This window comes from Eublepharis macularius, chromosome 2 (assembly GCF_028583425.1).
Source record: "Eublepharis macularius isolate TG4126 chromosome 2, MPM_Emac_v1.0, whole genome shotgun sequence".
NCBI lineage: Eukaryota > Metazoa > Chordata > Lepidosauria > Squamata > Eublepharidae > Eublepharis > Eublepharis macularius.
In genome coordinates this window covers 210,569,459-210,596,785 of record NC_072791.1, presented here as the reverse complement: position 1 = coordinate 210,596,785, position 27,327 = coordinate 210,569,459, and the positions used below count along the sequence as shown (strand labels likewise).

Below are 27,327 nucleotides of genomic sequence, written 5' to 3'. Positions count from 1 at the left end.
TGGAAACAAAGGCTTACAGTTTGGGCATATAATGTTAAAAATAGTTAAGGATGTACTGCTTAGAATAATGGAGAATATATATTTGTTTTAGATAAAGGAAGTTAATAAAAGTAAGGGAAAGGGGACAAAGGGTTGGAAAGCTGTTGGAAGTCAACAAAAAGGGGGGGGAAAGGGAGGGGGTTAGAGATGAAAAAATTGGGGAAAATTGAATGTAAATGTGGAAATAATGGATTCTAACCCAATAAAAATTTTTCAAAAAAAAAAAAAAAGATATGCTAAGCAATGCAAGAGTTGCTACTCTACAAAATTGAGGGAATTGCATGCTAGAGAGGTGCTCCATATTGAAAGAGCTTCATGTACAGAGGAAATGAACACATTGGGAGAATGCCTTTCTGATAGGCAGGGTGGCATTCAACCATGTACATTTTCAGAGTGTGTTGGTTGAGATCGTCTTGAACATGTTTATGTAGCCAGTCTCTGAAATGAAGAGTCTCGCTACCTGAGACACCTCGGTGCATGTTCATCAAGTGTAGGGAGATGCAATGTTAGCTGGGAAGCATAGTTTAAAAAGGCAGCGGGTGGAGATCGCTCCTCAGAAGTTTGTTAATTTCATCTTTGCCTCCCTGCAGGCTCTGTCAGTTTCACCTCGGAAGTCTAAAACTGTGTGGGATTGCAACCAAAGGGTGGCGAGGAATGGAAACGGGCTGGCGCTGCCTCCCAGAGCTGGGCTTGGAGCTGGAGAGGTTATAATGGGCTGAAGTTTCCCTTCTGGCATTTCACAGCCCCTTCATACAGCTCCATTGTATAACTAAGCCTTTGCCCTGCCGCCAGCTCTGTCTTTTAAAACTACCTGGCTACCATTGCATCTCCCGACACATGTTCTTCACGAATCAAATGTCTCGTGTAGAAAGACTCTGAGTCTTTCTGTGCCTGGGAGCCCCTGGAAATCACATGTATACTGCTGGCAAGATGCAAACAGTTGGTTCTTTGGGCAGTAGCCATAACATTAAAGAAAGAGGTGTCATCTGCAGAGAATAAGCTGGCAGCTCTAATAGAAGATCATCCTTGCTCCGGAGTGTATTGCAGACTTTCATGTCAGGGATTTCATATGGTAGAAATCACAGCATATATGGCGGAGTCCCATTAAACTCAGTTTGCCACAATTACAGCGTGATCCTAAGTAGAAGTCTAATTCCATTGAAGTCACTTGTCTTAGAAAGGTGTAACTATGCTTATGATTGCACTGTTAGCCTATAAAGTAAATAACCAGCACATAAAAAGATCCTGGCTAGATCAGCCAAGATTCTTCTGGTACAGCATTGATGTCCACAAGATGCCCTTGGGAACCCCAACAGCAGCATATGAAGAAGACCACAAGACCCACCAGGTGGGGGATGGAGATCTCCCAGAATTACAACTGATCTCCAGACTACAGAGATCAGTTCCCCTAGAGAAAATGGCTGCTTTGGAGGGTGGACTCTATGGCACCACTGGTTTCCATCCTCTCCCCAAACCATATTCTCTCCAGGCTCCACCCCTAAATACACAGGAATTTCCTAATCCAGAATTTCAGGAGGGTAGCTGTGTAAGGGAGCTCTAACTCTCAAAAGCTCATACTCTGGAAATCTAGTTTCTCGTAAGGTGTTGCTATATCTGAATTTTGCTCCGATCCAGAGTTGTAAACCCCATCCAGGACTCCTGCTATGCTTTGTATTGTATGTAACATTTTGCATTAAACTGAACATTTCAATTTGCAATGCAATTTTAAATATTTTCTTATTATTGAAGTGGTAGAGTTATATGCAAATGGACTGATCCCCATGAACACTTTCTTGTTCTCAAATTTTGGGAATGAAGCTTGCTCCCCTGTCTGCGACTCCGCATGACAGTCCCTAAAGCAATGTGCTTTGTAATTCTGAAAGTGTGACTAAAGAGCATCAGGATGTGTGAAAAGGAAAAGAGGGCACACTGGGCCTGTAGATGTCATCTTTAGCATCCAGCGGAAATGAGGCAGAAAGAATACATAGAAACAATGGCATTTCAATTCTTGTTGGTTGCTTTGGGTGGCTAATTAAATGTAGAAATGAAATTTACCCAATGGCAAGAAGTTTTGTGTTGTGGCAAAAAGAGTAATAAACTGGAGAAATGCCCTGCGGGTTCCCTTTCACAGACCCGATCTTTTAAAGGCACCTGCTATAAAAGGACTGAAAGCCAAATATTTATGTATAATTTATAGTAATATCCCTATGAACCAAATTGGAGGTTCAACAGCAGACCCAAATCCTGATCATAGGAGAACAGCCACAAAGCAGTGTCTGCAGAGGAATGAAGTTTGCTGGGGAGGAGTATCAAGTAAGGGAAATGGTGCTTTCCCTGTGCCCATTTCTCTTCCCCTTCAATACCTTCTCCTGGTGATGCAGGAAACACACATCTTGGAACTCCATCTAAGGGAAGTCACAAGGCACTCGCGATAGCCACCAGCCTTTTTTATTTCTTTCATCATCACAGTAACCTTATTGAGCAGATACTTTTTATTCCCGCTTAATAAATGGGGGGACTAGGGCTAGGCAAGAATGGCTTTTTGTCTCCTCTGTTAATGAGTAGGAATTAGAGATGGGCACGAATTGAAATACAAACCAAAGTTCGTCACGAACTGGGCCGTTTTTTGGTTTGTGAACCGGTGGTTCATCGGAGCTCATTTCTGACAAACTGAGATGAACTGCTATGATTTTTAGAGCAGTTCATATGATTCATTTTTTGGTTTGTCACTGCAGACATCCTGGTGCCAATCAATCTGCTACCTAGGCAACAGGGGGATGGGCTTTCTGCAGACCTTCTGCAGCCCCGGAAGTGACGAACCAACGAACCAAATGAACGGGTTCGCAAACTGGACAAGTTCATGGAGGTTTGTAGTTCATGGTTCGTGAAATACAATGACCCACGAACTATAATGAACGACCATTTTCCCAGTTCATGTCCGCCTCTAGTAGGAATCTCAGGGATTTTGCTGTGGTTTCTACCATTTACACTTGGGTTTTGCTTTGATTTATATCATGGTTTTACAGTTTGGTGCAAAGGTGACCCACAATTGGGTTTCCTGGTAAAACTCTGACATCCTGGAAACTGGAACGTAAGAGGAATACAGTTGATATGGAAATGATATGAAAATATTCTCCAGAAAAATTCCTGTTCATTGATCTTTGGTTTTTCATGTTAATTGGATTAGATTTGTGCTCAGGTATTTGGAGGGTTTGTGAGAAAATACAAAGACTGAACCTCTTAATTAGGTTAATTATTCATTAGATAAATTAGGTTTGCAACCTAATTAGAGAGAGTTTCAATGGCTTAAAAAAGCAAATTCCAGAGGGATAGTCATGATAGTGTGTTGCAGAGAAAACAACCAAGAGTCTTATGACACTGTAACAATTAGCAAATGTATTGCAGCCTACACTTCGAATGGGTCAAAGACCTCTTTGTGTACATCAAGAAGTGGGTCTTGGAGCATGACAGCTTACACTGCAATAGATCTGTTCATCATTACAGTGCCATGCACTCATTGTTAATTTTATTAAGTAGGTGTGGGTGCAGTTGTGACTTAGAGTGTGACTACAAGTGACTTTCTTCCCGTGGAGAACACTAGATTTTTCTCGCAAGGCTATCTGGGAAGTGAAGTCCGAGTGGTCCTTCCCCTCTCTGTTAGAATCGCTGCCTGAAGAGCCACAAGAAGGCTTCATTTGGGGGCAGGCAGCTGCTACTTTCTCCTAGGGTGTCCTGCAGGCTGCCTGCTCCCAGGGAGCTGCTCTGGATAAAGCCACCACGTTGGTGAAGCTCCAGCCACAGTGACAGTGGAAGGATCTGTTGCAGATTCTTCTGCTGTCGCTGTGGCTGAAGCTTCACCGACGCTGCCACTTCCAGAGCAGCTCCCTGGGAGCAGGCAGCCCGCAGGATGCCCTGGGAGAAAGTAGCAGCTGCCTGCCCCCAAATGAAGCCCTCTTGTGGCTCTTCAGGCAGCAATTCTAACAGAGAGGGGAAGGACCACTCGGACTTCACTTCCCAGGTAACCTTGCGAGAAAAATCTAGTGTTCTCCACGTGAAGAAAGTCACTTGTAGCTTTGCTCATAGATTTCACCACTATATTGCTTTAAGTATGACCCTAGTGGGTAGTTGTATGTTATCTAATGTCAGTCCTAGAATTGCTTATGCTCTGTTTCAGCATTTTTTCAACTCTGTATTGGATTTTTGCTAATGTTATATCTTTGTAAACTTGCATTTATTTACCCTATGGCATTGTTTATCAAAATGTCCTTAATATTGACGGTGCTAATCTCACTCTATGTAATCTGCCTTAAGTCTCAGTGAGAAAGGCGGACTGTAAATGACATAAATAAATAAATAAAAAATCTTGGGCCACTTGCAGAGTAAGTATACGCTGTAGACTGGGAAGTGGGGGAAAGAATTCTAGTGGCGCATAGGGAGCAGTTCAACCCGGCTTTATTCAGTCCTATCTGTGTTGCTACCTTTCCTGCTCCCGCTTTGAGGGAGTAGTTCTCTTCACTCTTCCTTCCAGGTGGAGTGTCTGCACCTCTGCATACCTCTGTCCACCGCAAGCTAAACCTAGCTACTACTTTTAATGCCCTTCCCAATATCTGGACACAGCCCTGTGTTCCAGCAAAGTCATGCCTTCCTTGGACCTCCAGGCTATCCTTAGCCCTATGAGGACACCTTTCCCACCAATTTCCGCTGCTTCCACCAACCAGCCTTATCCCATGGAATTGGTTTCAGGCCAGACCCTTCCATCTGGCTTGTCCGGTGACTTATACTCCAAAGACTGCAGCTGTAAACAGACAAGACAGATCTTTCTACAAACCTGAAAAACACCCCAGGTTTGCAAAAAAATCTGAAATCTAAAAAAAAAAAAAAGACATTGGCAGTGTCTGAACTTTAAATGAATGCCCTAGTGGCCAATGCTAGGTAAGGTCACTAGTGAAACTTGGTCAATTATACATTATTAGCCAAATTTATCGCAGAGAGTTGTGAGGAAAAAATGGAGGAGCTGATTTGGGTCCCTATTGGGCACAAAGGCAGAGTATAACAACGACAACATTTGATTTATATACTGCCCTTCAGGATAACTTACAGAGCGGCTTACTAAGTGTGTTGTTATTATCCTCACAACAATCACCCTATGAAGTGGGTGGGGCTGAGAGAGCTCTGAGAGAGCTGTGACTGACCCAGGGTCACCCAGCTGCCTTCAAGCGGATGAGTGGTGAATCATACCTAGTCCTCCATATTCGATTCCCGGCACTCCTAACCTCTAAACTGGCTCTCCACCAGGCAACTTGATGCCACACAGGTTCCATGACTCACTGAGACTTACTAAGGAGCCACCTCATGACAGTCAGTGTGGTATAGGAATTAGATTTTCAGATTAGGTTCTGGAGACCCAGGTTCAAATGCCCACTCTGCCATGGAAACTTGCTGGGTGACTTTGGGCCATTTTCTCTCTCTCTCTTTCTCATCCTAGCCTACCTCACAGAGTTGTTGTGAGGCTAAAATGGAGGAGAGGGGAATGATGTAAGCTTATTTGGATCCCCGTAGGGGATAAAGATGAGGTATAAATTAAATAAATAAATAATTAAAAAGCTGAAACCTGGGGGACAGGTGAAAGAAAGGTTGGTGGGTGAGTGAGTGAGAAAGAGGAAAGGAAACTGGGAAAGGGGGAGAGGATATGCCAGGTGAACAGAAAGAGGAAACAGTGTGTGGAAGGAGCTGCAAGGGGAAATGAAGTGACCCTGACAAGTCCTTGCAGGTTTCCCACTTGTAATAAATGATGGCAATAATAGAATGCATGCAAACAGTTTTCCACACATTTGGTCCATACTTTATTCAGAATCTGGTATTTGAGCCTTTGAATGATTTTAATACTTTTATATCAAGGATCTGGAACAAGATAAAGATGGGCAGTATGGGGCAATTATATGGAGGCTGTAGATGCAGAAGTATGTGGCCAGAGACCACGGTGGACCTAGAAAAATAGGGGAGCAAGCATCCTTTTCAACAGACCATCTTCTTGCGCACTCATCCGGTCCATCTATTATGGGTTCAACGTTTCCATGAGTTTTTGGCACTGTCCTGTAAGGCTCCATTCATTGAGGTGAATGGAGAAGCCCACATGCACAAGAGCTTCTGCAAATGCTCCACAACGCACATAATGTTGGGGAATGAGATCCACGAATCCTAGGGACAAAACGACAGCAAATTTTGTGAAGATCTGGAAACCTTTCATGGACGTTCTGTATATAAAAGAGAAGTCAGAACTAATGATCTGTGGATTTGAAAATTAGAGTTATACGGTTGGCAACAAATGATAGGCTGAAGTAAGTGGGGAAAAATGTAGATATCTTCGCAGTAAAGTCAAAATTATATGTTTAGTTAAGATATGGGTATTACGGAAGAGTTACTAAGTACTAAGAAAAAAAATTCTGTAAAATGTTTAAATGGCATGTCTCCCTCTATGTTCTTGTTTATTTGTTTTTGTTTTTATGTTTTTGTTTCTTTATGTGAACTTTTGCTTGTTTGCTGTAATAAAGTAATTTTTTTTTAAAAAAAAGAGAGATCCACGAATCCTGTCTCACAGCAGAAAACCACTCTTCAAAAACAAAAGGGAAGCTTTGTGGGTCTTCACATGTGCTTTTACTAATGGTGCAGGTATACTAAATGATAAAGAGTCTTCTATCAGCTGCTTCTTGTGCTATGGTGAGACATAGCACCACTTTACAGCAAGGGAAATATGCAGTAGCTGGAATAAGCATGGCACAACTTTCAGCAGTAAAACTCCCATTAGGATAAAAAGAATTTGGCCTTGGGGGAGGGTCTTGTAACAAAAATAGCTTTCCATCATGCATTCAGTCCTTTCTTCCATGCTGATATTCATTTTCTTTATTTTTCCTAGTTTTTATTTGATTCATTTATTTCACTGATCAAGAAGGGGAAAAGTACCAGCGTCGCTTCAGTGCTACCCAAGGCCACCCCGGTAACTTCAAGAGCTGAGGTCAGTTTATTAATGTGCTTTTTGTTTAGCCATCAATCATCCAGTGACTGGAGCTGTTATTGAAAGAGATGAGGCAGAATGCAGTATGCAGAACAAGTCCCTAGGACTTTGCAAAACTGAAGCTTCTTATAAAAGATGTCCCAGTTTTGTTACTCCTTCCAATTTGGAATTCTAGGATGAAGGCCAGGAGTTTTTCTGTGGCCAGTCCCATGTTGACCGGTGTAGCCCAGGCTAGCCAGATCTCATGAGCTCTCGGAAGCTCAGCTGGATCAGCTTTGGTGAATATTTGGATGGGAGACAGGTTTGCTATGCAGAAGCAGGCAGTAAGCAAACCTGTTAATGATAGGATGTCATAGGTCATAGGCAACTTGACAGCACATAGCACACACACAAGTGCTTAGCATAGCTCTGTGTAATTCCCACCTCATAGATGGAAAAGTGATAAAAAGCTACAGATAGCTGACCAAAACATTGGAGGAGAAGCCATTGGAATCCAGGCCCAAGGCCACTATGGAATGCTTCGGTAGAGGGGCAAGATGTAAATATAGTAAATAAATGAAAATGTCTGTATTCATAATATTTCCTCCCACAGAGCATCTGGGATTTGAACCAATTATGTAACACAAGAGCTGTGGCCAATCACATTGAAGCATGCTTGCCTATAAAATGGCGTCACAATCAACAAATTCGTTGTACATCAAGGATAGTTATTCTCACATTTTGCCAAATGAGATTAAAATGGATTCACTTACTAGTCTTAGAGCTTGAATCAAAAGATGAGTTGGAAAAATGGAATTTCCTTCTTGCTAATGCTCCAAGTCTGTGGGTAAACAAAGGGAGGGTGATTCTTAGGGTGCAGAGATGTTAGATTCTGGCAGTATAGCTGGAAATTCTGGGCCAAACCCTGGTCACGAAGCTTATGCAGTTCATCTTTCCAACTTCAGCACATATCGTGGTACTAGTGCAGTCCTAAGCAGAGTTATACTGGAAATACTCTGCTTACGATTGTATTATGAATAGAGATGGGCATGAACCGAAATACAAACCAAAGCTTGTGATGAACCAGGCCGGTTCATGGTTTGTGAACTGGCGGTTCGTCAGAGCCCATTTCTGATGAACCGCCACAAACTTCAGGCTGGTTCATTTGGTTTGTTTTTTGGTTCATCACTGCAGACAGCCTGACGCCGATCAATCAGTTTCCTAGGCACCAGGATGGGCTTCCTGCAGACCTTCTGCTGACCCGGAAGTGGCCTTCTGCTGGCCCAGAAGTGACCTTCTGCTGGCCCAGAAATGACCTTCTGCTGACCCGAAAGTGACGATTTGCTGACCTGGATGTGACATTTTCATGAACCAAATGAACCAGTTCGTAAACTGGGGCAGGTTCGTGAAAGTTCGTAGTTCATGGAATATGACGAACCACAAACCGCATGGTTCAGGTTTTTTTCCGGTTTGTGCCCATCTCTAATTGTGAATCAAGGAACGGGTGCCTAATGCTTTGGCTCCATATTTTGTTCTGCACCTCGCCAGGAGAGTCTGTGAATCCTTTCATGCACAACCCTGGAAGTGACCCTTGCGTGAAACTGCATGACACAAATGTAAAATCTATATTGATCAGAATGCTTCTTTGCACTACAGACATCTCTCTTCTGCCATTCTTTTCCATCAGCAGCAAGTAGAAGTTCACATAAGTATCATCTCAAAGGCAACCTAAGCACCATGTAGTGAAGAGTACACTCAGTGTGGGTTGAATTGCTGGATTCTCTACAGAGCTCTTCCTTTTTTTGTGTATCAATCATAAATAAAGTCTCTGCCATGAAAGATGGTATTTAGTATCAAGACAACTTCAACACATGGCAGAAACTTCTACTCATGGCAGAAAATCCTTTATGCAAATTTTTCAAGTTGTCTGTATATTTATTTGCATTGCTTATATCTTTTATTCTGAATATTTAAGGTTTTCCCCCCCACAGAATTTACTTGATTGATTGGTTGGAGAGGGAACAGTATGATTACTGGACCAAACATGGAAATGGGTCAGGTTGATGACAGGCCTCATCAGTATGAGAGCCAGTGTGGTGTGGTAGCAAGAGTGATAGACTAGGATCAGGGTGACTCAGGTTCAATTCTCCGCTCTGCCATTGGAAGCTTAGTGGGAGATCTTGGACCAGTCACATACGTTCAGCCTAACCTGCCTCACAGGTAGCAAGGAAAAAATGGAGGAGAGGTGAATGATGTAAGTTGCTTAGGGAGAAAGGTGGGGTATAAATTAATTAAAAAGATGAATGAATGAATGAATGAATGAATACTGTCCTGATAAGTATTGTAAGGAACATTGCTGTCAGCAAGCTTGCTTCTTGAACTAGCAGGCAGATGGAGTGCTTACTCATGAGAAGTAGCCATGCAGCTGCTCATTGCAAGCAGCAGATGGACAGGTTATCCCCAGCCAGTTCACCCACTTGAGAGCTGCCATCCTAAGATTGGACCTGTGAAGAGCTGCCATCCTAAGACTGAATCTGTTGTTGGCAAGCAGTTGCTGCATTAGCCAATTTTGCTTTACTCCCGTTGGACTGAGGTTTACTGAACTAGGACTGTAGTGGCCATTAATGCAAACTGTGTACTAGCAGATTATGCTTCCAATAACAGGATGGCATGCTAAAGAATTCCTGTCTAATCTGACGAAGAGAGCTGTGGTTCTCGAAAGCTTATGCTACAGTAAAGTTGGTTAGTCTTTAAGGTGCTACTGGACTCTTCTATTTTGTCTAATCTTGGGCAGTAAACATGCAATCAACAGTCTGGGAGAAAAGGAGACCCTTCTAGTATCAGCCGGATAAAAATGTGAAAGGGAGAATCGGTGCAGATACACTTACGCCCTGCCATTACCTGAAGGCCAGTACTGGACTTGACGTTGCTGCCGTTGTATTGATCTACTGCTTGCTTTCAGGTTTCCAAAGTCCTGATCCTGGGATCTGGTGGCTTGTCGATTGGTCAAGCTGGAGAATTTGATTATTCTGGATCACAAGCTGTCAAGGCCATGAAGGTGAGATTGTGGACCCTGAAGTTTTAGAATCTTTCATCACTGTCCCAGCACCCTACATGTAGCAGCTGGTGCAATTATTTAGGCAGCTGTTCATTTTGCGTAGTTTTAATTTTTGAACACACATACAAATTAGGTAATGGAAGAATTGACAACATTATTCAGTTGGGGAAGAAAAACTTTTCTTATCCTACCTGACTGTGGGATGTCATCTGATTCTATTTTTAATAAATGTGACCAATACAGTTCTTGTAAATGGCTTGTGCTTCAATCTCTCTGATTTATTGTGGAAAAATATATTCATTATTTACTGCATTCAGATTGGGATCTTCCGTCAAATTCTGTTGCTCTGTTCCTAGACTGGGGGACTGAGAAATGTTTAAAGTGGTGTAATAATAAATGGAAGATAAGTTCCTGTGTGAACCAGAGCAGAAGACATAAGGGAGATGTTCTAGAATTCTGTATACTTTCCCAATGAACTGCTAATCTTTCAGGGACCTTACAAAAACTGGATATTATGATCTCATCTGTAACAAAAGTCCTGTAACACATGACAGGCTTTGAAAGCTGGAAACTATTTCCAAGATACAGTATTTGGGAGGGAACCGCTCTGGAGCTGATATGATTATGAGGTTTTCTGGAATGGATGGCTGAACTTTGCCAAGCAAACTCACATGTAAGGGTTCTTTCATCACTTATGTCTTCCAACATATCGAAGCTGCATGCTGGAGGGGAATAGCAATACACTATACTGTAAAATTAGGAGAGAACATAAAGATCACAGTATAATTCCACCAGAAACTGGGCATGATCCAGACACAGAGCCAAGCTACAAGTGACGCCTTACACAGGTTGGACACTTGTCAGCTTCCCTCAAGTTTTGATGGGAAATGTAGGCATCCTGGTCTTGCAGCTGTAATGGAGAGCCAAGCTGTAAAACCAGGATGCCTACATTTCCCATCAAAACTTGAGGGAAGCTGACAAATGTCCAACCTGTGTAAGGCGTCACTTGTAGCTTGGCTCACAGTTACTCATTTTTAAATCCCATTGATTTTAACGGGAGAATTGTCCATGGTGCTGTGGTATGATAATAATATTATTTAAAATGTATGCATTATCTTATTAGTAACTGCAACAGCAGCAGGAGTAACATTTTACTACTGTAATGACTGAAATCTTCTCTGCTTTGCTGTGGGATTCCTCGTATGTTTTTTTTGTTTTTTAAATCACCTCGACAGCAGTGCTTAAAGGCATATCCCTAAAGATACACAGTGATGGCTGGATTGTGTTTCAGGTATTCTGTAACAGTTTGGTGTAGTGGTTAAGAGCCAGTTTGGTGTAGTGGTTAAGAGTGGTAGGACTGTAATCTGGACAGCCAGGTTTGATTCCCCACTCCTTTGCTTGAAGCCAGCTGAGTAACTGTGGGTCAGTCACATAGCTCCTCCAAAGCTCTCTCTGCCCCACCTCCACCTCGTGAGGATAATAATAACACACTTTGTAAACCACTCTAAGTGGGTGTTAAGTTGTCCTGAAGGGGGATATATATATATATATTGAATGTTATTTATAAGGAAGGCGAAAAAAAATCTTTCCTGCAGGTAGATATGTAGATCAAGGAGCACACGTTGCAGCATTCTTTGCAGCCCAAAACTTGCAAGTGATACAACTTAGTGTCTAAAAATAATACTTTACAAAAGTTTGCAGGACACTGAATTCTCCGTTAGTCATTCTTTAACATTTCTAATGCTGGCAATGACATCAAATCAATGAAACAAAAAGGGTGCTGTTTTTCAGAACTGGAAACACCAGGCTAACAAAACACTCTATACTCGACAATAGCCCTGCAGAGAAGATTAGCACATCAAGTACCAATCCATATGCAAAAGAACCTCCTCAGGATACAGTGAAGCCTCCCGCCATTAGCATTCCACACCCTGGGAAACTCTTACTGGATGACTCAGCTCAACCCCACCCCTCCTGAGTAGATACAAATGACCTGCCAACATCTTTTCCACACTGACACTGAGAGATCTCTGTCTTTTGGTGCTACACCTCTGAAGATGCCAGCCACAGCTGCTGGCGAAACGTCAGGAACTACAATGCCAAGACCACGGCAATACAGCCCGGAAAACCCACAACAACCATCGTTCTCCGGCTGTGAAAGCCTTCGACAATACAACTCACACTGTGGCTTGGGAGCCACCTGACATGCCACCTGTGACTAGGGGTGTGCAGTGGGGAAAAGATTCAGTTTTCCTGCATTGGATTTTCTGAAGCGGGAAAACGATTTGGAATAACCTAAAACCCGAAGTGGCAAGCTGCTTTGGGTTCGGGTTTTTGGAAATCACTTTGGTATGCTTTGAATGATTTGGAGCATACCGAAGAGAGATTCTCACCTCCCCCACAAGCCCCCCTTCCCCCAACCTCACTTACCTTGAAGGCCGGAGCAGGCCTTCTGTTGCCACCGCTGTGGCCAGCAGGGCAGCGGGGAAGGCTGCAGCCAGCGCTGCCGCTGCCTGCGCCGCCACTTCAGCCTCTGTGGTGGCTGGCAGGGCAGCAGCAAACACCGCTGCCACCCATGCCACCACAGAGGCTGAAGCGGCAGCCGGCAACAGGGCAGTAGTGAATGCTGCTGCCATCCAGGCCACCGCAGAGGCTGAAGTGGCGGCCTGCACCAGGGTGGCAGCTAATGCCGCCGCTGCCGCCATTGCAGAGGCTGAAGCAGCGGCCTGCACCAGGGCAGCAGCAAATCGGGGCCATCATGCTGGCCCTGATTCGGAAATAACAAATCTTTACAAATCAGGCCTGGTTTGGGTTTTTTTCCAAACCAGGAACCCGAAGCGCACACCCCTACCTGTGACTCTTATGTGCACTGTTCCCCAATGTGGCACCCATCTAAAATTCCAGGGAAATGGGCAAGGCTGTTGCTTGGCAAGCTGGTGGTTGGCAAGTGACTTGAAACAGCTGGAGAATGAGTAAGCTGCGATGCTCCCTGTGCTGAGAGTGAGATGCCAGGGATCAGAGTAAAGGGTCCTTCCTCACCCAAAATCTCCCATTCTTCTTTGCAGCCTCTGCCCTCTTATCTTAGCACCTGGGTGGCTGCTGGGAGGAGAGCAAACTGGCTGTTGATAAGATAGAATAAAACCACCACCATCAGTAGGACAGACATCAGACCACCATCAGTAGGACAGTAGGACATGCTGGACATAGTGGGGTGGTGGTGGTTTTACTCCCCTTTCACCAGGGCCAGCTGGCCTTTCTCCAGATGCCCTGGTGATCTCACTCTCTTGCCTGACCTTGCCTGATGAGACAGCATGAAGGCAGAGAGGGAAGCCGTTCCCTCACTTCGGATACACATGGGTTGGCTAAGTTTCAGCAGTGGCAGAGACAGCCCTATATCCATGGAGGTACTCTGACAATTAAACAGCTGTAGTTATAATAACATTTAATATTAATAAGGGCTTTTTTTCAGCAGGAACGCGGTGGAATGGAGTTCCGGCACCTCTTGAAAATGGTCACATGGCTGGTGGCCCCGCCCCCTGATCTCCAGACAGAAAGGAGTTTAGATTGCCCTCCATGCTGAGTGGCATGGAGGGCAATGTAAACTCCCCTCTGTCTGGAGAGCAGGGGGGCGGGCCCACCAGCCATGTGACCATTTTCGCCGAGGGCGATTTAAACTTTAAAAAACGTCTCCCTTGTTCCAGCTGACCCAAAGTGACATCATTGTGTGGTCCTGGGAGCATGCACGCACTTTGTGCACATGCATGTGGTACCAGGGGTACTACCTCCCACCAAGAGTTGCCCCCTGTGCTGGCAACCCACTGAGTTCCACCACCTCTTTTCCCAGAAAAAAAGCCCTGTTAATAGTTATATCTATTGTATGGGTACGTTTGGCGGAATGGCACCGAAGGCATTCAGCTGTCATCTGGTGCTTTCAGTAGATGGTAATTGTGAATGTTGCTCTCCATGTGCCATAGAGTGAGTACCGCTGCACAGCCTGGATCCATATGAATCCAGACTGCAGCCAGCCTGTGTGAAGGCACTGCTAGACTGTGATGCTACCAAGAAATATCAACCCAAATGAGAAAACAGGTCGGAGGCAGCTTCCCTCCACAAAGATTGCCTTGCTCTCTAAAGGGAGGCCTGTCTTCTAAAAGAGATGCTCTCCCGTTCCCTGCCTCTCTGGTCCTCTTCTTTCACATTTAAGAAAAGTTCTATTTCCCAGCCAATCCTGCCGGCTTGACCTTCCTTCTCCCACCACCCGGCAGCTGCTTTGATCTTGGGGCTAATCAGCCATTCCAGAGGCGACTCTTGCTCTCGGAGACCTTGCCTCTGGCAGCATCATTTACAATAGCTTGTGAAGCCCAGGCAGTTTGTGTGAGTGGAGCATTGCAAGATTGTTATTTGCCTTCCATTTTGTTCATTTGGGACCCGCTTTAATCAGGTGCTTGGAAGACAGCTCAGCGCAGCCATTACCATACAGCCAAACATCAACTGGCTCTGTGAGCCCGTGTCAGTTTGCAAGAATGGCCATGGAAAAAGCAGGAAGCAGAAATCGAAGCGCAGCACATTTATTACAAAGCGGGCGCATTTGCATTTGAAAAATGTGCCTGTAGCTTTTATGTTAGAATGTTTCCCCATAAAATAGATTCGTGGATTTGTCAACGTTCTGTGTTGTACAGATTACTTGCCTACCCTACTTTCTTTAGCGATATTAATAGCGTAGTCCAGAATTCATAGCCAAGGACCACAATTATCATGCACTCTCTGGTGCATGTCAGAATGGAGGTTGCTTGTAAATTTGTCTTCCTCTCTAGAATAGGATAGCATTAGCATTAAATTAGCATTGATCTTAGATAATTAGAACAGTTTCTTGAGTCTGTTTTTGACACAGCATAAGTTCACACCTCTGAAACTATAACCGCTGGTACTCGGTGTGCATGCTACTGTCTAAAGAACTGCCAGGGCAATGAAAAACCATCTTTTTAAAAGACTTTCCCCTCTATTTGTCCCAGTGGGGTGAAAACAGAAGTGAAGACATTCAGGAAGTGGAGAAAACATTTTCTTGCTCTCTTTCCTCTTTCCCCTGGAAGGCTTATACTTACATGTAATCATGGGGGTTGTGGGGGAGGGTCCACTGCATTCTCCTTCCACTGTATCTTTCTGTATTGTTGTTCATGGGGTGGCAATGAAGAGTCCAAGAAGTTGTCCCCAAATTAGTCATGGCTGCTGTATGGATCAGTTTATGTCCTTTCATATACTAATATGGGCCTGGTAGTTCAAAACAGGCCCTGACTTGTATAGCCCAGGTGAGGCTGATCTCATCAGATCTCCGAAGCTAAGCAGGGTTGGCCTTGATTAGAAATTAGATGGGAGACTTCCGACGAAGACCAGGGTTGCAGGCAATGGCAAACCGTGTCTGTTAGTGTCTTGCCATGAAAACCTCACCAGGGGGTCACCATAAGTCAGCTATGACTTGACGGCACTCTCCACCACAATTTCAAAACTGATTTAAAAGGCAAGGTCTGATTCCATTTCTCTCTCTTAGTGAAAACATGATAGCTAAAAGTTCTTGGAACAATCCTCTGGGCAGAGCAATGAGAATGTTAATAACTGCTATAAACTATGTTAGTCATCAATATTCACTCCCCTGCCCTCCAAAATTCACAATGCACTGCATCATAGATGGCTGAGATCCTACTAAAATCAGTTAAGACTAGTCCCATTAAAAATAGTGGGGCTTAAATTAGTAATAACCTATTTGTTCCATTGGTTTTAATGAAACTGAGGGCCGAGCTGGACACGCAGGTTTTTAAAGAGTTGAGTCTGGGCTCAGGTTTCCACAGCCATACAGCATTTAAAAGGTAAATGACAGTTAAAAAATAAGAGAGAGCCCAAATGCCCCCAGAATGCCTCCACAGGGGAGGGAGGGGCTCCCCCTCCCCCCTCAAGACATTTCCCTGTGTCACAATAACACAGGAGGAGCCCCCCCCCCATTTTTACTGCTCTGCTTACACAGAATATTCCATGTGGAAAAGAAAAAACGGGAAAATCTCTCTCCCCTGCTATTTGACAAGGGGAAATGGCTTGGGGGGGGGGAGTGAGGAGCCCCTCTTTTCCCCCCGCAGAGGCATTCTGAAGCCATTTAGGGTCTCCTTTATTTTTAACAGCTATTCTCCAAAGCTGCTGTGTAGCTACAGGAAACCCAGGCTCAACCCTTTAAAAAACTGCACTTCTAGCTTGGCCCTTAGCCATCGCTAACTATAATGGATTTGGGTCCATAGTGTTCTATTTCATTTTTAAAAAGAAATCGAACTACTGGGGGCACCTCAGTGCTGAACAACTGAAGGGGAAGAACAGACACCATTTGTTTCAAAGGAAGTGGTATCCCAGTGGGTGTACTGAAGATTGCTGCCTTGGGCTTCCATTTCTCTGTATTTTATGTCTTTCACTTCATAGAGTATACATATTGAAACTCTGGTCCTTAATATTATTCTTTCAGGAAGAAAATGTGAAAACTGTCCTGATGAACCCCAATATTGCTTCAGTTCAGACCAACGAAGTTGGCGTAAAGCAGGCCGACACGGTTTATTTTCTCCCTATCACCCCGCATTTTGTTACGGAGGTCATCAGAACAGAACGGCCCGATGGGCTAATTCTTGGTATGGGTGGGCAGACCGCTCTCAACTGTGGTAAGTTCTGGTAGGAATGCTCTTTTCTGTACCGGTGGTTGAGATTTATCCTCGTCATCATCAACTCTCAGTACGGCACAAATATAGGAAACTCAGATTGGACTGGAAATGAACTATGGCTAGTATATTTCATTGGGCTTCACCAAGAATGAAAATATGCAAGTTTTTAACATCTGTAGCACTCTTCCCCAAGTCAAGGGTTCCATGTGACATGCCATCACCAGGTTTGTAGCTTCAGGTTTTAAATATGTGTGCACAGGAGACTTGCGCTGACCATTGAAGCAGGTAGTAGGAAATGTGAAAGACCCCTAACCGGTGACCCTGCCAGTCAGAGTACAGAATACTGACCTTGATAGACCCAGGGTCTGACTCACTTTATGGGAGCTTCATGTGCTTTTCTTTTGGGTAGTGGGTCAGGGAGGTGATGTGTTGGGCTATGTCTGTTGTCTCCTCTGATGTGGTGGCTGGCCAGGACTTGGGATGAAGGCGAGCCACAACAGTAGCCGCTGGAGCTTACCCCATTATCTCATCCATTCATCCATTGTGTACTTTTGCCAACCTATTCCTATTTTTTACATTCTTGAATAACATGTTGGTTGTCAGCCAGAATAATTTTTTTGCTGAAAGTGTGTGTGTGAGCAAGAGATTAACCCCCAATTATTTTTTCTTCAACTTTTGATATTTTAGTGGAAAGTTTCCTCAGGCTGGCAATAAGATATAATCTAGTCCAGTGAGCACCAAAGAATTTTTGATCTGCATGGTGGGGCTGGTGGTCTCACTATTAGATTTATTTATGTATTTGGTAACAAGGTTTTTACCTCGCCTTTCTGCCTTCATAGGGCCACGAAGGCAGCTAACAAATTAAAAGATAAAATGCAAAATCTCATCTTAAAAAACATTGAAACCAACACGCAAACGCATCATTAAAATAATGGAAAACCAGATCTTAAAATAAATACAAAAGATAAAAAATGATAGATAAAACATTGGGGAGTGAGGCGGGATCACTATGGGAATGTGAAGCAAAACAAAAAAGTCTTCACCTACTGGCAGAATACAGCAAGAGAAGGAGACAGGCAAATCTCTCTAGGAGAGTTCAGGAGTTTTGGTGCCACAACTGAGAAGGCCCTCTCCCAGAATACCACCTGTCTAATCTCAGAAGGTGGGAGCTCCTGACTCATGGCCTCCAAAGATGAACGCAGTGGTTGTGTACGTTCATAAGGGAGTATATTGGTCCCAAACCAACATATGGTCCCAAACTGTATGGGCTTGCCTTGTGCCCTGAAACATATTGGAAGCAAGTGTAAATGAGTCAGAACCGGAGTGATATGTTCCCTATGCACTCCAGTCAACATCCTGGCTGGAGCATTTTGTACCAATTGAAGGTTCCGAACACTTTACAGGGGCAACCCCATGTAGAGCACATGGCAGTAATCTAATCAGGATATACGATATTACAACTACGTCATAATCCTCAAGTGATCTCTCATTCAAAGGCACCTGACTTTGGTAGTGCCACCCGTAGAACTTCTCGGGGAACATGTAACAATATCAAAGTGTTGCAGTAGCCGTCTGCCTGTAAGCTTATTAGCAAAGACTTCACTTCCCAATGCTTTGTGTCTAAAGTCTTCCCAAAACCTAAAGAAACATGAGTAGGGCTCATTTCGAGGGGGAATGTGCTGGAATGCGGTTCTGGCAGTTTCCCAAAGAGATCACATGTCAGGTGGCCCCATCCACCTGACCCTCAGCCATTTTTAGCCCGTTTCAGCCTGGATTGGGGCCAAAATGGCCCGGATCGGGCCTCTGACAGGTGGTGGTTCACTCTTCTGCTCATCAGCGGCCTGATCCTGACCATTTTGGGCCCCTTTTTGGCCATTTTCAGTCCCTTTTTGCCATTTTGGGCCCAAATTCGGCCCTGAATGGCCAGGATTGGGTCTAAAACAGCCAGGATAGGTGATGGCAGGGGGTGTGGCATATGCAAATCAGTTATGCTAATGACACACTTCCGGTGATGGCAAGGGGCATGGCATATGCTAATGAGTTGTGCTAATGAGTTATGCTAATGAGTTCCTCCAGCTCTTTTTCTACGAAATGACCCCTGAACATGAGTATGTCAGTGTAAAGTCTTGTAATGTATCCAAGGATTATGTCTGCAGTCTCTTGGAACAGGGTTTTAATCAGTTGTGTAGTAGACTAGTATTTCTAAGGTGATTTGCATTTGTAAATCATTAATGCTGATAAATACTGATACCATCCTGAAGGCTTTGGGGATAGGGTGGATTATAAATACTACTGATTATTTGGACAGCAACTTGCATAATGTCAGGCTATGGATGAGAGGATATGGTAAGCAGGTCTCTGTACCATTGCAACAAGAAGTCCAAGCTCTTGGTTAAATGGTTTTTATTCAGAAATCCAATCTTTCCATATATATGTCCATAGAATTACTCAGAGGCAAGAAAGCATCCACACAGTACACGCTTCCCTGATAGGAACAGAACCTTGAGAAAAGTACAGCTCTAAATACTCAAACATTTCTCCCCTCCCAAACCACAAGTTCGTGCGGGAAAGAGTCTGGGAACTTCTGCTGGAGTTTATACATCAAGCTAGACAAGACAAAGAGGCACGAGAGAAATGGCAACATTTCAGACAGTACAAGGCCACTTCAGTGAGCTTCAAAGAAAGAGATAACACAGCTGTGTTCTCGGGCTGCCAGAGGGAGAGACGAAAGTGATGGTGAGATGGTTAGAGCACCTGCAACGTGAAATCAAGGCACAGTATTAGCAGTGGTTCAACACATAGAACAATGGAATGAATGTAGGGTTACAGTCATGACACATCCGTTTCCCCCTGTCAATTTTCCATAATAGTGGCAACAGCAGTAGGAAGCAGGGATTGTGCAGGTCTGCCATACACATATCCAGGCATCCATGTGGAACAGACACTTCACGCACCACAATATGCTACATTACACAATACATGATATGAAGGGTGGAGGTGGAAAGGGGATCTTTTTAGCAGAGGATTGCTGAGTTAGTAAGTGCATGAATTGGGCCTCAGATCAGCGGATGATGATCTCTCCTTGCAGGAGTATTTTCCAGCCGTTGTCCCCCCCCCTCTCTCCTTTTATGCTGACCATGCTCACTGATTCTTTGTACAGGAGTGGAGCTGTTCAAACGCGGCATTCTCCAAGAGTATGGAGTGAAGGTCCTTGGAACTTCTGTTGAGTCCATCATGGCCACAGAAGACAGGCAGTTGTTTTCCAACAAGCTCAATGAAATTAATGAGAAGATTGCTCCCAGCTTTGCTGTGGAATCGGTACGTCAACCAATCTGAAAGATTCTGAAACTTGGATAAAGCTGGTCTATAGGCCATCTCATTAGGGTCTCAGAGCAACGACTGCAGCCCTGATCTGTATCCATAATGCTGTTTGAAGCAGGATTGTATTAACGGGCCACTTAGCTACAGCCCAATTTAGAACTCTTTGTAGTCCTCGTTATTTTTATCTTATTTTGCTCTTTTCTTATTGTAGATAGATGAGGCTTTGGAGGCAGCAGAGAAAATTGGCTATCCAGTCATGATACGCTCCGCTTATGCCCTGGGTGGACTAGGATCAGGTTTATGTCATGACAAGGAACAGCTGACGGATCTCAGTACCAAGGTATTGTTATCATTTATTGGGAGCGTGGCCATAAAGGAAACATGGCCCCAACGTGCAGGTTTTAGGCTGAGAAGTACTGCTGTCCCGACCAGTGATGGTTAAGCTGGCAGGCAGGCAAGCAAACAGACAAGCAGACAATGGAAATCTAATGGAAATGTGGATTGTAGCTTGGAGCCAGAGACAAGGGTCTATTAAACAGCAGGGCCTCAGTCGGGGAGCCTGTAGGCAGTAGTGTTACTTCAACTTCATGAGGGCTGAGATAGTCCTGTTGGGAGATGACTACTTCAGCTTACTTAGGGATTTAGGCCTTTTCAGCCCTCTCTCCCTGAAGAACACTGTTCTCAAGTAAGGCCTTTGCTGTTCCTGAGGCATACGGGGCTGTGATTGAGTTGCCAGTGCTGGGTTGAGAAATACCTGGAGATTTGGGGGTAGAGGGGTGGAATGTGGGGAGAACAGGGTTTGGGGAGGCCCAGTGCAAAGCACTCCCACGCTCTTGTCCCTTCATGATGATGTCACTTCTGGGATGTGATGTCATCACGAAGGTGCAGAAGTGTGCGCATGCTTTGTGCATTGTGCGCATGCAAAGAAGAACAGAAAAGTGAGTGCCAGGTCGCCCTTTCCAATGGGATGGTAAGGGGACCTGGCAATCCTAGCTTCATTAGTTCTTTATCAGTGGCTGATTCCGGACACGTTGGATAATGCACTTCCAATCCTCTTTATAGATCATTTGGAACGGATTTTTTTGTGTGCGGAACAAAAAATCCACCTCAAACGATTGATAAAGTGCATTGAAAGTGCATTATCCAACGTGCGCGGAATCAGCCCGTGTGTGACTGGCTATATTGCCTGAGTGTGTACTGGACCCTTTTGATTTTCAATGGTGACCCCTTCAGCTGTTGTGGTTCTTTGGGAATTACACTTAATTAATGTGTTGTATGTCTGGGTGTCTCAAGTGTAACCCGATCACAACACTTTTATTTACTTTATCACATAAAGTCCAGTAATAAAATTACATACATTTCATGCACATATTAGAGTATCTAATCAGACATCTATCCCCAAGCACAGCACATCCCAGCTAGCAGGAAATCTTCTGGCTCCCGTGGGAAGAATGTGCTGGCGGAAGATCTGGGAAAGGGAGAGGGAGACGAAGGGGTAATTTTGAAAAAGCAGCAGCAGCAGCCAACCGTAGTAGCAGTCTGCCCAGCACTGGAAGTCCCCCACCCCCAAACTCTAGCTCCTGTTCCTCAAGCTAAGCGACGGCAGTGCCAGTTCCTCAAGCTGCTTTAGGTGTTATTGTTGCCTATCCATTCTTTCATAGACTTTAATGTTAAGCACGGGCACCTTTCATTGCCACAAAAAGGGGGACCTCTTTATTCTATTTGTCTGATATTTGGCAGAGTAGATGCCATAGTGGAGTATTGCAACCCCCTTGAGCTTTGACCAGTTCAGATAGAAAACCAGAAAGGGGCAGAGACCCAAGGAAGGGGGGGTACTTCCACTGAAACCAATGGGAAATAATTAGGGTTGCCAGGTCCCTGGACTCTCCCAGTGGGAGATTGGGAGCCTGGCACTTACCCTGGGTTTCTTCTTGTGTGCCCACATGCACACGGTCCTGGCTCGCGTGATGACGTCACTTCAGAAGTGACATCATCACGTGGGTCAAAGGTGGCCCTGCAGGTCAAAGGGTGCTCCCTTGCTGACCCTTGTCCTCACTGCTGCTGTGCTCCTCTTGGTGCAGCTTCATGTGGCCCACTTGCTGCCACCATGGCACCTTTGCACTTGGCTCACTAACGTCCGGCTCCTATGCCGGCTTGCAGGCTACAGGGCACAATTCCGCCCAAAACGGGCCACTGTGGGCACAGGAGCGCGCCCCCCCCCACACAGGGGCAGGCTGCACCACCTGAGGGGGGCCCTGGGGAGCATGCCCCCTCTCCAGCCAAGTAAGTGGCTGCGGGGGGTGGGGTGGGGGGGAGAAGGGTGGGAGCAGGGGATCCCCTGCCCCGGGCAGGGGAATGGTAACTCTAGAAATAATAACAAAATAAAATTATGAAAATGAAACAACAATAACGAAAGAAACAATGATAAAACAAAATCATACGAAACAACCCAATAACGAAACAATCCCTTTGAAAACTAATAATCAAAACAAAACAAACTGAAACTACTCCCATGTGCAAGTCTAGGCCCAAGCTACAAAACTCACTAATTTGGGATAGCAGAATTTCCCCCCTGCGATTTCTGTTTCCTTGTGGAAAGGAGGCAGAGGAACAAAAGGCCCCGCTTCTATTATACGCACAATAACACCATGACACTGTGCTTCGAGAATTGTGAATGTAGTTTGCAGTTGATTCCGATAAAATCTGGGCATTCGGGTCACCAGAAATCACTCCAGGTTCAGCTGTTAAAAACAAGCTGCCTCTGCCACAGCACTTGAAGCTCTCCCATTTTTAAATATAGACTTTTCCAGTTATAGATGATGAGGTTTATTTTTTTCTAAGGAAAAAATATCTTGATGCTCTCTAATGAGCCACCTTCATTTTGCCTGCTATTGACTTGGGTAATGCGAATGATTAAAGTGATATTGGGTACGGCTAGAAATGGCTCCTAATTTGAGCAAATGGCTCGGCAATTTAGGTCAAAAGAAATATAATAGCCTGTATTTTCCTTTCCTCTCAGAAACTGAAATGGGAGTTGGGGGTATGAATGTCATAGAGTTCAGTCTTGCATTGGGATGAGAGAGAGTAATGCCCCATGAACCAAAAGAATTAGGTTGGACCAAAGAGATTCTAGCAAGGTTTTGTCCAAGTGGTTATTCGGCGACAATTAGATATTTTCAGGCTTTGTAATGTCTGGCTTTTAAAAAGATCCTCCGTTAAGACCCTACTGCTAAAAGACCCTTGGTACTCTCCTTACAAACTGAAGCCAGTTTGGTGTAGTGGTTGAGAGCAGTGGGACTCTAATCTGGAGAGTGGGGTTTGTTTCCCCAGTCCTCCACTTGAAGCCAGTTGGGTGACCTTGGGTCAGTCACAGCTCTCTCAGAGCTCTCTCAGCCCCACCCACCTCACAGGGTGATTGTCATCATGAGGATAATAATAGCATACTTTGTAAACCTCTCTGAGTGGGCGTTCAGTTGTCCTGAAGGGTGGAATATAAATAAACTGTTGTTGTTGTTGTTGTTAAGGCATCTAGAAGCATCTGATTCCACTCTCTGCCCAAAAAGCTACAGTAAGACAAAGTAAGACATAAATACCCAGAGATTTTCATCCAGGGTGCTGTTCCATGGGAAAGACCCACCCAATTGACTCTTCCTCATGTGGTCATATTAGTTACTCTCACATGCTGCAGGAGGAGATCACATTACACAAATAGCTTCCCAAGCTTCAGGGCAGGAATGTGAATAGGGCACTGGTAGGGTTGCCAACTCCAGTTTGGGAAATTCCTGAAGGTTTGGAGGTGGCGGCAGGAGAGGGAAGAGTTTCAGGAAAGGAAGGAGCTCAGCATGTATGTGATGCCATAGAGTCTGCTGTCCCAAACTGCCATTTCCTGTAAGGGAACTGACCTCTGTGATCTGAAGATCAGTTGTAATTCTCAGAGAACTCCAGGCCCTGCCTAGAGCTTGGTAACCCTAGTCCAGAGACCTGGACTGACAGGGAGGTCCTTTAGAGAATACATTAAGGCACTCTTTTTGTCCATGACACATCAAGACACAATTACCAGCATTTCTCTGATACATTGCATCTGTACAGTGGCTGTGGAAAATGCATATGGGGATTAATTGCTGCAGCCATAAGAGAAGCCATGTAGGATCAGGCCAATGGCTCATCCAGTCCAACACTCTGTGTCACACAGTGGCCAAAAACCAGGTGTCCTCAGGAGGTCTGCCAGTGGGGAAGGGACACTAGAAGCCCTCCCACTGATTGCCCCCCCAAACACCAAGAATAGAGAGCATCACTGCCCTAGACAGAGAGTTCCATCTATGCCTTGTAGCTAATAGCCACTGATGGACCTCTGCTCCATATGTTTATCCAATCCCCCCTTGAAGCTGTCTATGCTTGAAGCTGCCATCACCTCCTGTGGCAGTGAATTCCATGTGTTAATCACCCTTTGGGTGAAGAAGTACTTGATCCATTCTAACCCGACTGCTGAGAAATTTCATTGAGTGCCTACGAGTTCTTGTATTGTGAGAAAGGGAGAAAAATACTTCTTTCTCTACCTTCTCTATCCCATGCATAATCTTGTAAACCTCTGTCATGTCACACCTCAGTCGTTGTTTCTCTAAGCTAAAGAGACCCAAGCGCTTTAACGTTTCTTCATTGGGGAAGTGTTCCATCCCTTTAATCATTCTAGTTGCCCTTTTCTGCACTTTTTCCAGTGCTATAATATCTTTTTTGAGGTGTGGTGACCAGAATTGTACACAGTATTCCAAATGAGGCCGTACCATTGATTTATACAGGGGCATTGATTTATACAGGGGCATGTTATAATGCCCCAGAGTCCGTGCTAGCTTTGCACATTAAAACCTTATGAAATGCTTGCCTCCACCCCTCCTACCATCCCTTTGCCCTCTTAGCCAGAGATCATCATCTGCTGACCGTGCAGGCCAAATCCTTCCCACAAGGCCACACTGGCTCCCATCACAAGCATGCCAAATTCTAACCTCTGAGTAACATTGTTTGGAAGTGCTATGTGACTGCCTTCATTTGGATAGTTTGCATTGGCTTGGATTCTGCTAGTTCTAAAGAGATATTGTTCTACGTTTAATCCTCGACTTTTTAGATCAAAAAATCATTAGGTCTACAGCCTCAGAGGGAGCAAGCTAGAAATCAAACTGCCCGCCTGCCTTCCTAAATATGGGAGTTATCTTTCTGATGCAAATTGAGCAGAAGAGAATTTGCAGGAACAGACCAAGGTTCATCTAAATCAGTGGTCCCCAACTTGTTTGGTACATTGACCCTGAAGTTCAAATTTAATCAGGATGGGGACTCACTTGAAAAAAGAAGTGCATCCATGAATCATTAAAAAATGCCAAACATTGGGACCCACTTTCACAGGCTCATGACCCACAGGTTGGGAAACACTGATCTGAACCAGCTTTCTGTTTCCAACAGTGGCTGAACAAATACCTCTGGGAAACTCAACATAAGCTTAACCTGTTGTTTGTCTCCAGCACCTAAATTCAGAGACAGAATGACTCAGAACATGGAGGTTCCATTTAGATCTTATAGTTGATAGATTTCTCCTCTAAGCTAGTGACTTTCAGTATGTTAAGTGGTAAAGAATTTGGGGGGAATTTGAACTGCTAAATATAATTTTATTTGCTCCCCCAGTTGAAATCAGAGGCAGAGACTAGGGCCGTTTCCAGACGGCTTACCTGGCTCCGGAATGTTGCGCCATCTTGTGGGGAAAACGTGAAATATCGCGTTTTGTCGCGCAAAACTCGCGTGAGAAAACGCGATATTTCGCGTTTTCCCCACAAGATGGCACAACGTTCCGGAGCCAGGTAAGCCGTCTGGAAACGGCCCAGATTGGGATTTAACAAGGGCCACTTTATTAAATAAACATAACATATCCCGTCAATGCAGCAAGGGATCTAACTGTGGTACAGGTCAAGCCCTGGGGTCTCCCTGGACCTCTGCCTTGACCTGTCTGGGTGAACCCCCACTGCCCTGGGGTTGTTCCATCCAAAGGATGGCTGGGACCCAGCGGCCAGGCCAGTGGTTCCCCTTTAAAGAACCAACCCCCACCAGCTGTGGAACCTGGGGGCGGCCTTGTCCAGGGGTCCCACCAGGCGGTCTGCCCTCGCAGCTGGCAGCCGTACAGCCTCACCGGCTGCTCCTGACAGACCCCTATTCCCGCCTAAAGGGAATGGGCCAAGGGGGTCACCGGCCCGCTTATTTAACCTATCCCACCAGTGGCCAACTTATTTACATCACCCCCGCACCACCAGTTAAATTTTCCCGCAGTGCAAGGTAGGTGAAAAACAACTCCCCAGTGAGCCAATTAGGGAAGAAGAAAAAATTCCTACCTTGCCCTGATCAACAGTGACCGGCTAATCCTGCATTGCACGTGGGGAGAGGTGGGTGGGCCAAGCACAAAATGCAGACTGAGGGCTGGAGAGGTGGAGCAAGCTAATAAGCCTGATGCTACGCCCCCCAGCTGATGCCTGGATGCCCAGGAAAGCAGGCTGCCTTTCATCTTCTGCGGCAGCAAACCCGGCCCCTGGTAGAGCAGCCTAGCAGGCTGACTGGGAGGGCCGCAATTTCGGCACTTACGACTGAAATGCCTTGACCTGGGTAGCCCAGGGACATTTTCACACCCTTTAACATCTCGCAAAACTCATGGAACGAGGGTGTCTTCATGGCATGATTTCCTGACGTCACCCCGTCATGATTCCATTTTTGTGGCCTGATCTCGTGCGATCTCAGAGGCTAACAAGGCTGGCCTTGATTAGTAATTGGAGGGGAGACCTCCAATGAAGATGAGAGTTGCAGAGGCAAGCAATGGCAAACCACCTCGGTTCGTCTCTTGCCTTAAAACCCCACCAGGAGTCACCATAAGTCAGCTATGATTTGTGGGCACTCTCCACTTCATGACTGAAATAAAAAACTGACGAACAAAACCCATCAGGCATCCTCAGGCCTTGATCTTCTCAATGATTGGATTGGCTTCTATGAAGTCAGTGCAGCTTATGTCCCGTTATCACTTTGATATGCTTGCTTCTCAGTAAACCAGAGGTTTATGAAGCTGAAGCTTTAAATTGAGAATCTGGCTACAAATTCTTTTCCCTGTTCCACCTCTCTCCTTATTTTTCCTCCCCGGTTTCCCTTCCTATTTTTCTTTCTAAAATTACTCATCATGCAAAAGGAAACAAGATAGCAAATGATGA

At 44.9% G+C, this 27,327-nt stretch overlaps 1 protein-coding gene across 1 annotated transcript in view; it reads left to right on the top strand.

Annotated features, from left to right (window-relative positions):
* Positions 1-27,327, top strand: part of CPS1 (carbamoyl-phosphate synthase 1) — a 209,524-nt gene that overhangs the window by 60,383 nt on the left and 121,814 nt on the right. The window contains exons 12-16 of the mRNA XM_054971268.1: positions 6,953-7,051; positions 9,993-10,088; positions 16,588-16,777; positions 19,938-20,095; positions 20,310-20,438. Of these exons, the coding sequence (XP_054827243.1) occupies positions 6,953-7,051; positions 9,993-10,088; positions 16,588-16,777; positions 19,938-20,095; positions 20,310-20,438 (672 nt within the window). The remainder of the gene's footprint in view (positions 1-6,952; positions 7,052-9,992; positions 10,089-16,587; positions 16,778-19,937; positions 20,096-20,309; positions 20,439-27,327) is intronic.